This window comes from Thermobia domestica, chromosome 12, assembly GCF_964235325.1.
Source record: "Thermobia domestica chromosome 12, izTheDome1.hap1.1, whole genome shotgun sequence".
Classification (NCBI taxonomy): Eukaryota; Metazoa; Arthropoda; class Insecta; order Zygentoma; family Lepismatidae; genus Thermobia; species Thermobia domestica.
Genome location: NC_137465.1, coordinates 18,135,765 through 18,147,688, shown reverse-complemented (window position 1 = coordinate 18,147,688; position 11,924 = coordinate 18,135,765). Strand labels below are relative to the sequence as shown.

At 35.0% G+C, this 11,924-nt stretch overlaps 1 protein-coding gene across 1 annotated transcript in view; it reads left to right on the top strand.

Annotated features, from left to right (window-relative positions):
* Positions 1-723: 723 nt before the first annotated feature.
* The window catches only part of dpr7 (defective proboscis extension response 7), a 228,750-nt gene continuing 217,549 nt past the window's right edge, over positions 724-11,924 (top strand). The window contains exon 1 of the mRNA XM_081733484.1: positions 724-929. Within this exon, the coding sequence (XP_081589610.1) occupies positions 728-929 (202 nt within the window). The 5' untranslated portion in view covers positions 724-727. The remainder of the gene's footprint in view (positions 930-11,924) is intronic.

The following is an 11,924-nucleotide window of genomic DNA, read 5'->3' as shown; positions in this document are numbered from 1 at the left end:
ACCTCGTACTGCCATACTGCCACTGCCGTGTAATAGTTTTGAAAATATAGCTTTCTCAAAGCGAATGAATCATTTGTGCTCAAGGGTGCCCATCAGGGGGGCAAGGTGAGGCGCTTGCCCCCATAGGGGAAATTATACTTCAGAATATCGAGAATCCAATAGAATTTTTACATTAGTTACAGCAAAATTTGAAACTATTTTTGAAAGGCGCTTATACCCCCCCCCCCCTCTTGGAAACCACATATCGGTGCCCTTGTTTACGCTAACCTTATATTTATGTTTACACACAATTGTATTAGGAGAACACCAGTTAGCAATATTTTCTAAGTCATATTGTAAATTGAGACAGTCTTTATCGTGAAGTATATTTTGAGGTCCAGTTTATAGTAAAACTGTGCTATTTGTTTAATAAGTAAATAATTCTGTAATTCATTTTTGATATAGTTACAATAATTTGACTTTAAGAGTAACTTAAATTTTGGGGTAAAGTTTAGAGTGAAAGCTTCGTTTGGGGTACACGAAGAAACGGATGAATATTACTGGCTAAATAATAAAATAGCACATATATTTACCTCCATTAAGGTTCCTGATTATTTACCACCATTAAGGACTTCTTTTTAAAAAAATTAGATTTGAAAATTGTGCCAAGAAAAGTTAAAGGAATATTAATTGTTTTCCCTATATGATATTTATGTATATTTTCTTCTGTCTTTTTCAGGTATCGTGGATGCGAAAGCGTGATTTGCACATACTGACCTCCAACATAATCACGTACACAGGGGATGCCAGGTTCGGCGTCATCCATCCGGAGAAATCGGACGAGTGGAACCTTCGAGTTGAGTACGTCCAGAAGAGAGACGCCGGCATCTATGAGTGTCAAGTAAATACCGAGCCTAAAATAAGCATGGCGATTCTTCTAAATGTTGAAGGTAATTTTTTTACATCTTTAGTTATAACGTTGTTCTATAGTTTTTCTTTACAAAGATTAAACAGAAAGTGCTAACATAATATTGCTATCTAGTTGTGTGTGCTAGTCTACTCTCCCTGACTAAATGTACAGTCTTAATGAAAAAGCTTGGCCACCCTAATCTCTTTTAAAAACAACATTCTTATCTGTATTTTTTGGTCAATTAACATCTTTACTTAAAGCCAAAGTATTATAATTTTGTATGTACTGTTATTTGAATATGGCTTTTTTTTAAAAAAAAAAAAAAAAAAAAAAAGTGTTTGTCTGTGGTCATGATTTTTTGAGCAAGTCTGTACATAAATAAGTTTGTTAAAATGTGAATAATTTCACGTTACCTTAAGCACATACCAGCTCACTTACTACTATTTGGTAGCTACGTCTCAATACTATAAAGAAGTATCATGGGAGTTATGTTAGTAGCCTGTGAATGGTACAAAAGGATGTTGGAGTTAAAGGTCTGTGCTATATCAACACGTAATGAATGATTATATTAACAGCGGGAAAAATAATGAACCCTATTGAAATTGACGGCCTCATGCCAAAACGCACTAACTACGTTTTTTGATGAAATTGAAATGGAGTAACATTTGTGTTAAGAATTAAAACGTTCATCACTCACCATAGAATCCACTCATTACAACAACTTACTCCATCACATGGCAAACTAAAGAAGTTACAAACTTGGTTCATTCTGGCATAATAAAACTCACAGTTCACGAAATGTCTCTCTATCTTGATTTGAGCAAAAATGTAGTTAGTCCGTTTTGCCATGGGAACACCCAATTAATCTTCATGTACTATCTATCCATCTTGACAAATTCTTGTAGTGAGATGTTCGGCTTTTAGGCTTTAAAACTATGATATTCGTAATTGATAGAAGCAGTGGCGTATTTACGATTTTGTTTCGTGGGGGGGAGCTTTGCTAACTTTCGGAGGGCTTTGCCTGAAAATGTGAAAATTCTGCAAGATATTTCATATATTTTACTATTGTAAGAGAGATTTCGGAGGGGCTTAAGCCCTCCTAAATACGCCACTGGATAAAAGTCATGTATACATAAAATGTCTATATCCGCTCAATTCCTCTGTTAACGGGTGTCAAAACAAATAAGTAAGAGATAGTGAGGATGCTTTTTCGTGTGAATTCTGCGTCCCAAAGTATGGTTTTGTCTCCACCCTTAGCTCTCTAGTAAAGGGAAATATGGTAGAAGATACAGATAAAGTGGTACTAATACATAACGAAAAGTGCTATAATGATGGGGACACCTTAGTCTAGGGATTGGTATATTGGACCCAACCTTGTCTGCGTGGTCCTGGGTTTGATTCCCGGCCGGTTCTTCCCTATTTTTGGGGTTCACCCAGCGTCATGAGGCAAAGTGGGAAATCATATGAATAACAGACATGATGGCCAATAGCCAAGGGCGCTTATCCTGGGGGGCAAAGGGGCCCGGCCCCCAAAGCTGATGTGGGCCCCTTATTTTATTTAAGAATATACAATATTTGGCATAATTTGAATGCGATTTGTCTTAAAATTCTCATATATGCCTTCTGCATCTGAATGCCCTCCCACCAGAAGTTTACAGAGAAATCGGCGCCCTTGCCAATAGCTCAAAAATGCTCATAATCTGTCTGTCAGAGATTGAGCAACATAGCACGCTGACCATATCTTCGTTGATAGACTGGACGTAGTTCAGCCCATCGCTAACAGATGGCGTAGGAGTGACTCAGGTTTACAAAAAGAAATGCTACCCCAAGCGGTTTGTTTGTTAGTACTATAATGATATGTATTCAGTATTGCAAGAATGGGTTCTATCTACACCTTTACATAAAAAATGTAATAGATAACGAGAAGTAACTTTCTAATATGGATTCAGTATTATAAGAGTCCTCCATCTTTACATCAAAAACTATAACAGATAACTAACTAACTAACTAACTCTATGGCCTATGAAACCCGGAGGTTCAATGCCGCGTTCACAAAAGCTCTCTACTTCTATCCTTAGCTAACTGCATCCAGTTTCTACTTGGTATTCCAATCTCTGCGAGATCCATCTTAATATTGTCCTCCCATCTGCGTCTAGGTCTTCCTAATGGTCTTTTTCCGATTGGTCTTCCAGTCAAGACTTTGAAAGCGTTTCTACTTTCTTCCATCCTGGCTACATGACCTAACCCACCTAAGCCTCCTAGACTTAACGACCCTAACAATGTTAGGTAGACCATATAAATTATGTAGTTCCTTGTTATGAAGTTTCCGCCATTCCCCATTCCCGTTCCTCTTGGGTCCGAATATTCGTCTCAGGATCTTGTTCTCAAATACTTTCAGTCTATGTTCTTCCCTCAGAGTAAGTGACCATGTTTCGCAGCCATACAGAACAACAGGCATAATTATCGTTTTGTATATTTTAAGCTTCAAATTCCTCGATAGAATTCGCGACGACAACAGATTTTGAACCGAATAGTAACACGAATTCCCTGCTTTTAGTCGGCATTTAATTTCTTCGTGCATATGATTTTCCTCTGTTAATATTGATCCTAGATATTTGAAACTATCCACTTTATCAAAAGTATTATTTAATATTTTAACGCATCCATAATTTGCTGTATTCCAGTCCCGACGCACTTCCATGTATTTAGTTTTCTCTGCATTTACTTCTAAGCCCATGTCCCTGCAAGCGTTTAATAAGATCTCTGCATTTCTTTCTATTGTTCTCCTATCATCCCTTATTAAATTTACATCATCAGCATATGCCATAACCTGGTGAATACCGTTCAACTCTAGGCTCTGGTTGCTATCTTTGATTTTCCTTATAGCGTATTCCAGAACGAAGTTAAATAATAATGGCGACAATGCATCTCCTTGTTTCAGGCCATTTTCGACGTGAAAGCTCGTGCGCTATAACAGATAACGAGAAATAACTATTCGATATGGATTCAGTATTGAAAGAGTGGGTTCTATCTCCACCTTCACATCAAAAACGGCAATAGATAATGAGAAATAACTTTCTGGTATGGTTTCAGTATTATAAGAGTCCTCCATCTTTACATCAAAAACTATAACAGATAACGAGAAATAACTATTTGATATGGATTCAGTATTGAAAGAGTGGGTTCTATTTCCACCTTTACATCAAAAACGGCAATAGATAATGAGAAATAACTTTCTGATATGCACTTAGTATTACAGGAGTGGGTTCTCTCTCCATCCTTACATCAAAAAAGGTAATAGGTAACGAAAAAACTCTTTCTGATATGGATTCAGTATTGCAAGAGTGGGTTCTGTCTCTCAACTTTACATCGAAAACTGTAATAGATAAAGACGAATAACTTTCTGATATAAATTCAACGTCTCAGGAATTGGTCTTATGTTCATCTCTGCCCTTGTATTCAAATCAGAACTGGAGGCCACGGTGGCTCAGTGGTAGAGCGTTCACCTCTGAGGCGTGGGGTCCCTGGCTCGTTTCTCGCTCGCGCCATGTGAACTTCGTGGTGGACAAACACCGTGTGCACTGTGCATGGGTCTCCTCGGTGTTCTGTTTCCTCCTATTTCCTTCATTCCACCATTTCATTCATTTGTCATCATCACCGTCTCCTTTAGCCTAGTTGGCATAATCGTGGGACATAAAACTTAAAGATTTCATTTCATCTTTTTCAAATCTAAACTGATAGAAATCTTACTTTTGGTTACACCGCTGATCACCATGAAGAAAAACACTAATAGACAACAAACCACGATTTTTATGTGAATTCAGTGTAGCAAAAATGGGCTCCGTTTTTGCACTTATCTTTCCAGAAAAAAATCGAGTGCTTTGATTTTCTTAGAGCAAAAACGGTAATACACGTAAGTAGCGAGAAATTAGTTTCTATAAAACTTCAACGCCCCAAGAATACGTTACATCTCCTTCGTTTCATTATATTTCAAAGGAAAATATACATTTACCACCTCCAGTCCCACTATGAAATTACAGGAGTTTGGAAATCTACCGCACTTTCACAGTATGAAAAAAAAATCTCTTGAGTTGAGTGCTGTTGAAATCATAAATTTAAATGTATTAATCAAGTGTTAATATTGATTGTCTCTGGATAAGTAGTTTATAGTTACAAGCCGTATTGAAAGTGTCTCGCGTTTTCCTAGATATATACAACCTCCCAGTTTGAACGAATAAATTGTGAATTCCGTTTCATTTGTTGTATAACAAAATATAATTATCTGTCTGTACCAGAACGTAAGATCCATAGTATCAAAATTAAAACTCCTGATTATTTTTTTTTTTTTTGCATCGTGTCAATAATGGACGCAGTGTCGAAACAATTTAAAAAGTGAGACAGTACGGAACAGCTGGTTGAAACAATATGGAACAGCAGTGATTTCAGGAGGTGGTTCGGGGCTAACGGAATTCCACCCAGCGGCATATCAGCGATTGTTTTAATATAGGTCAACGAGTTTTTCACCGTTATTATATACAAAGTCGACTACAGGGGAAATAATCTTAAATCATCAACATCCTAGTATTTTCCCACATAACATAATATGTCCATTGGATATCCGACAGATTCCATACCTGACATGGGAGATTCATGTCCACAATACAAACTTCAAGAATAATGGAAATATCCACGAGATTTTCCTTGAATTTCAATGGCAGGTCTGTCACAGTACAAACTTCAAGGATAATGGAAATATACACGGGATTTCCCTTGAATTTGAATGGCAGGTCTGTCACAGTACAAACTTCAAGAATAATGGAAATATCCACGAGATTTTCTTTGAATTTCAATGGCAGGTCTGTCACAGTACAAACTTCAAGGATAATGGAAATAGACACGGGATTTCCTTTGATTTCAATGGAAGCTGTCTGTCACAGTAGAACATTTAAGGATAGTGAAAATATTTACGGAATTTCCCTTGGATTTCAATGGCAGGGTCTGTCACAATAGAACCTTTAACGGCAGTGAAAATATTCACGGAATTTCCCTTGGATTTCAATGGCAGGGTCTGTCACAGTAGAACCTTTAAAGACAATGAAAATATTCACGGAATTTCCCCTGGATTTCAATGGCAGGGTCTGTGACAATAGAAACTTTAAGGATAATGGAAACCTTCACGGAATTTCCCTTGGATTTCAATGGCAGGTGTTTGTCACAGTAGAAACTTTAAAGAAAATGAAATTATCCGGGAATCTCCCTTGTATTTCAATGGCAGGTGTTTGTCACAATAGAGACTTTAAGGATAATGGAACTATCCATATGGAATCCCCTTTGGATTTCAATTAGAAGTACCTGTGATGCACAATGCTTGAATCACCAAAAATTCCCCTCAGATAATTCCTCAAAGGACCGAGGAAAGTCTTCAAAAATTCCCATACTAAATGCCATTTCAGGGACATAAGCGAACATCTGGATTTGTACAGCACAGCAACAATACTTCCACTTGTAAATTGGAACGTCCCATGGTCACCTCGATGTCTCGAGATTTTTATCTAGGGACTATGTATGCTATGCGCATATATATGGAAGTACGGTGAGAAGATGAGCAGCAAACTTTGTTTCATCAGAAAAGAGAGGAACAACCGTTGAGGATAAATCTCGGATTGATCGACCAGTGTCTGTGACAGATGAGACACATTGATAGCATGTGGATAAATTGATTGTCGACTATGATAGGTTTCACTTGGATTCCTTGTACACGATTATAAAAGTTAAATCGCTACGTTATGTTTTAGCCGTGTTGATATAGCCGACACATTTAACTCCGTTTCCCCAGGCAGAAAAAATGAACGAAATTTTACAATCATGGATTTGTTTGTATTGAGAGATGTAGCTATCACATTGCAACCCACGTGATTACAGCTATTTCTTAGTATGATGTTTTGTTCTCACATTGCATGTCTTCGTATATGGTTTTAACTGGTCTACGTGCTTGGATAAGACATTTAAATTATCACCCCATTGAATACAGCGAAATTCCAAGTAAACAAACCTCGCTATTTTCCTTTTTAGCGAATGGAGAATATGTATATTCTCTTTTGAGGGTCGAATTCATAAAACAGTAAATTTCAACTAGCTAAACTACAAGCTGAAAGAAAACAATTCTTACGTAATTTACTGTAATTTACAAGCTGCCACTACACAGCTGAAAAATAATACTTTATTATTCATTTCCGAATTGTTGTGTTTTGATAATCCTCACAAGCTTTTTCGAACATTCTCAATCTTTTTATTTAAGTTATTTATTTATTTTTTTGTCAAGATATTCCCCGTAGCTTCTTGAGCAATCTTTATTTTTTTTTTCAGAAATGATGTTCGTCGTAGGCTTTTCAGCAGTCTATATTATATTTTTGTCACGTTATTTCTAGCAAGATTTTCGAATATTCTTAATTAGTTTTGGTACAATATTTTTTGTAGGCTTTTCGAGCAGTCTTTAGTTTTTGTAGCAGTATTTCTTCTCGCCTTTTTTTTAAAAAAAAAACAAAGGAGTCTTTACTACTTCTCTTTATCACAATATTCCTTCTAGGTTTTTTCCGACCAGTCCTTATTATTTTTGTTGTTACAATATTCCTACTACGCTTGTTTTGAAGCAGTCTTTACTAAATTGTTTTTACGATAGTATTTACAGATTGCATACTTATTTTTTCCACATAATTTCTATTAGCCTTTGCAAGAAGTCTTTGTTAAATTTTTGTCCCGTTTTTCCTATTATGTCTTTCAAGCAGTCTTTATTAAATTGTCTTGACGATAGTATTTACAGATTGCATACTTATTTTTTCCACATAATTTCTATTAGCCTTTGCAAGAAGTCTTTGTTAAATTTTTGTCCCGTTTTTCCTATTATGTCTTTCAAGCAGTCTTTATTAAATTGTTTTGACGATAGTATTTACAGATTGCATACTTATTTTTTCCACATAATTTCTATTAGCCTTTGCAAGAAGTCTTTGTTAAATTTTTGTCCCGTTTTTCCTATTATGTCTTTCAAGCAGTCTTTACTAAATTGTTTTTACGATAGTACTTACAGATTTTATACTTATTTTTTCCACATAATTTCTATTAGCCTTTGCAAGAAGTCTTTGTTAAATTTTTGTCCCGTTTTTCCTATTATGTCTTTCAAGCAGTCTTTACTAAATTGTTTTTAAGATAGTACTTACAGATTACATACTTGTTTTTTCCACATAATTTCTATTAGCCTTTCCAAGAAGTCTTTGTTAAATTTTTGTCCCGTTTCTCTTATTATACCTATGTCTTTCAAGCAGTCTTTATTTACTTTTGGTCAAAATAACATTTCTAGATTTTCCGAAAAGTCTTTATTTTGGAGTCACAATATTCTACATAGGATTTTCGAACAATCTTCACTATTTTCTGACACAATATTATTAAAAGTCTTTAAATAGATTTTATTATTCTATTTTTTCTAGGATTTTGTTTATCGCAACATTTCTCCTAAGTTTCTAAAGCAAGTTTTACTACATTTGTCATTTGTCACAATATCTCTGATCGTTTATTCCATTTACTCTCTATTAAAACCTTTCTTTACAATACCTCTGAAGTTTTACAAGAAACTTTTACAAAATTTTGCTACGATATTTCTCCTAGATTTTTCGAGCAGTATTTATTAATTTTTGGTTGAAAACTTCGTTTATTTTTCTATTACTTCTATAAACATCATGTATTAACTACATTTACCATATATTAACTTTAAATACATTTGTCCAAAGAAACAAAAATATATTTCATCTTTGACCCATTTTTGTTCTTTATCAATTAATTACATTTTCCATCAGCTTCTTTTTTTAAAAAAAAAATCAGCATGTGCATAAAATTAAATTAGTTTCGCCAATAACTAACTTCTTGCTTCCAATTCACCAACTCTGCGATGTGTTACTTGTTTAACACAAGTTAATCAATGTTCTTTGAATACCCATCGGCTTGCTGGTTTCCTGATTTTTCGAACCTCTTTTCACCCATTGCTTTCTGCACTGGTGCAGTGAATGCTTTGTCTGAGAAGAAGTACAAAGATCCTGGAATACAACTCGAGCATTGTTCCTAGCCTGTAGTGTTGTAATCAGAAAGGTGTTCTTCCCAGCTGCATGAGGATACTCTTTAATTAGCTGGTCTGCAATGTAGGAATATCCAGAACTGAACACAAATGGCAACTGGTGGTGGAAACACGACATTTTCTAGATGACTGACACATACAAATTCGGCTCAATACAAATGAAGTTACATCTGTATTAATTTCACACGGTATTAGAAATTTCGAATAGTTATACTACTATGCCGAAAACCTTAAGAATCATTCACTGTGCTGCATATATTTAACATTAGAATTATATATTGAAACCATCATGATCGCAGTCATCGGTTAATTCGCCATTTTCCATTTAAGAGAACAACTTTTACTCTCCCCGTACTCCGACCGAATTATGAACTTCGTGAATTATTAGCCTCTCATTACATATTTGATATCATTAATAAATTTTGAAACTAATTTCAAACCGGTATCTATCATTTTTCATTAACTCAGATCTGAATAAAGTGAATAGAATTCTCTCAACTGTAATACTAAAATTTAAAACTAATACAATTAGACTGATCTGTCTAATTGTTAGCGTCGTCTAATAGAGCGTCTAATAGAGTGTGTAGACATCTAATAGAGCGTCTAATCTGTTATTTTGTCAAACGTCACGCCAAAAGTTTCAAAAGTGGTGAAAATCCATGAAATGTCGTAACTTATTAGTTGTATCATGTAGTTATTTTTGTACATCAAAATATAAACAAAAAATTGACCATATTCTTCAGGAAAAGATGCCTAGTGAATATAACTAAAAATGAAATGAAATCTTTAAGTATTACGTCCCACGATTACGTCGGCTAGACTAAAGGAGACTACGGTGATGAGAAATGAATGAAATGGTAGAATGAAGGAAGTGGGAGGAAACGAGAGAATCCCAAGAAAACTCACGAGCATAGTGTTTATTCACCACAAAGTTCACTTGGTGCGAGCTGGGATCGAACCAAGGACCTCATGCACCATATGTGAACGCTCTACCACTGCGCCACCGCGGCCCTATAAGAACTAACCATGATTTTTTTTTTAATCTGGACAGAGTAATACATTATTCCAATTTTTAAAAGAATAAAAGAAAATGTAGACCCTACACTGGTTAATGGAAAAGGGTTCTAGAGTCGTAACGGATAGTTTATAACTTTATGTAATACACAATGTAGAAATTACGGCTTGCGACATGCTTCAAAAGTTTCTTAGGTCAAAATTTTCAGATCAATATTGACGGTCATTCGTTAGTATCTTTATAACGTCATAATGTGATTAAGTCATTTCAAAACTGAAAATAACGTTATCAAAATAGTCATTACTTTATTTCATAGTAATTACCAGGGCCCGGATCATGTTGACAAGTCAATTTTTTTTCTGTTACGCATAGGACAAGGCAAGTTTAAATAAAAACGTTATCCATCAACTCTAGGTCCTAAAAATATAGTTTTTTTAGGGCAACTTTTGGTCACTTTTTGCTGTTTTGAAATTTCAGGTCATTTTTTAATATTTTAAGGTAACTTTTAGGTCACTTATGGTCTTTTTATTCTTTTTTATCTACATAAGGAAATCTTTAAATGAACACGGTTTACGGATGTGGAAAAGACGAAGTTGAATAATCTCTTTTCTTACTTCCTGACTATTGGGGTGGAAAAACTGCATTCTTAACAAGCTAATGAAAACTGAACTGTAGCTGGTTAACGAAAGGTGGGGGTTGGTAGGTGGCCAAACAGATAGTTTTGGGTTATTGACCACAAAGAATGTGATCACGTGAATAACTAAAAAATGGATTAGAAGGCGTACAAGGGTTTTAAACAGGTTTTTATCTATTATTTTCATGTAGTCTAAACTTACTAAGTTTTATTGCTTAAGAGTGCTTCCTAATTTCAACTCGGGAGTGAATTGACGCTTTCAATACTTACAATGCCATACAATGGACTGATCAATAGAAATAAATGATCAATGGACTGCAACTAACTGAAACAAAACTTTTTGAATATGAGTGAGAAATGTTAATTAAAAATCCAATGGATATTTAAAAATGTTTAATGAAAGAAAAATGTGAGAAAACGCAAGTTTTAAGGTCAATTTTTGTGATTTTTAGGGTCATTTTACAGGAATTTTAGTGTCATTTTATAGGTCACTTTTTAAAATTTTTTTAGGTCAACAAGATCCGGGCCCTGGTAATTACTATAGTTAAGGGGCACTACGTTCACCAAAGATTAACATATCGTCGTTTTAGATGTAAAACCTCAATTGTGCAATTTGTTAGTTTTTCAGGAGACGAAATAACGTCACTATATCTATTCACAATATTAATATTTCAGACCTTCTAAAAAGTGCTATATTCTTTAAAAAACACTCTGACTCAGCTGCTTTCATCGCAGAACATATGGCTATAATACATTGAACTCATTGGCATACGAGGTATCACCTGAAGTTGCCAACAATCGACAATCAAGCAAACTCTATAATCGATTGTTTCTCAGCAATCGATATCTTGTGACGTAACGAGGGTTTGTTAGAACGTGAGTTATTGTTTTCTCATCAAGTTTTTGCCAAAAACTCAAATTCGCAAAAACTGGACATACGAGTTATCACATCCTAAATGATGATATCTTTTATTTTACATGAAAAACTAAGGAATTACTTTTTACATTGAATGTCCTTTAAAACAACAAATTCATTCCTATTACATACTTTACAATGGAACAGAAGAAAATGATGTATTTAAAAGAAATCAGGAATCTATGACGAATTCAAAAAAAAAAATATATATATATATACCATCATGTCCTGTATATGTTCCATAACTTTGAACTGTCAAACACACAAGAATACGTGGCTGGGCCGCGGTGGCTCAGTGGGTAGAGCGTTCACATCTGGTGCATGGAGGGTCCCGGGTTCAAACCCTGC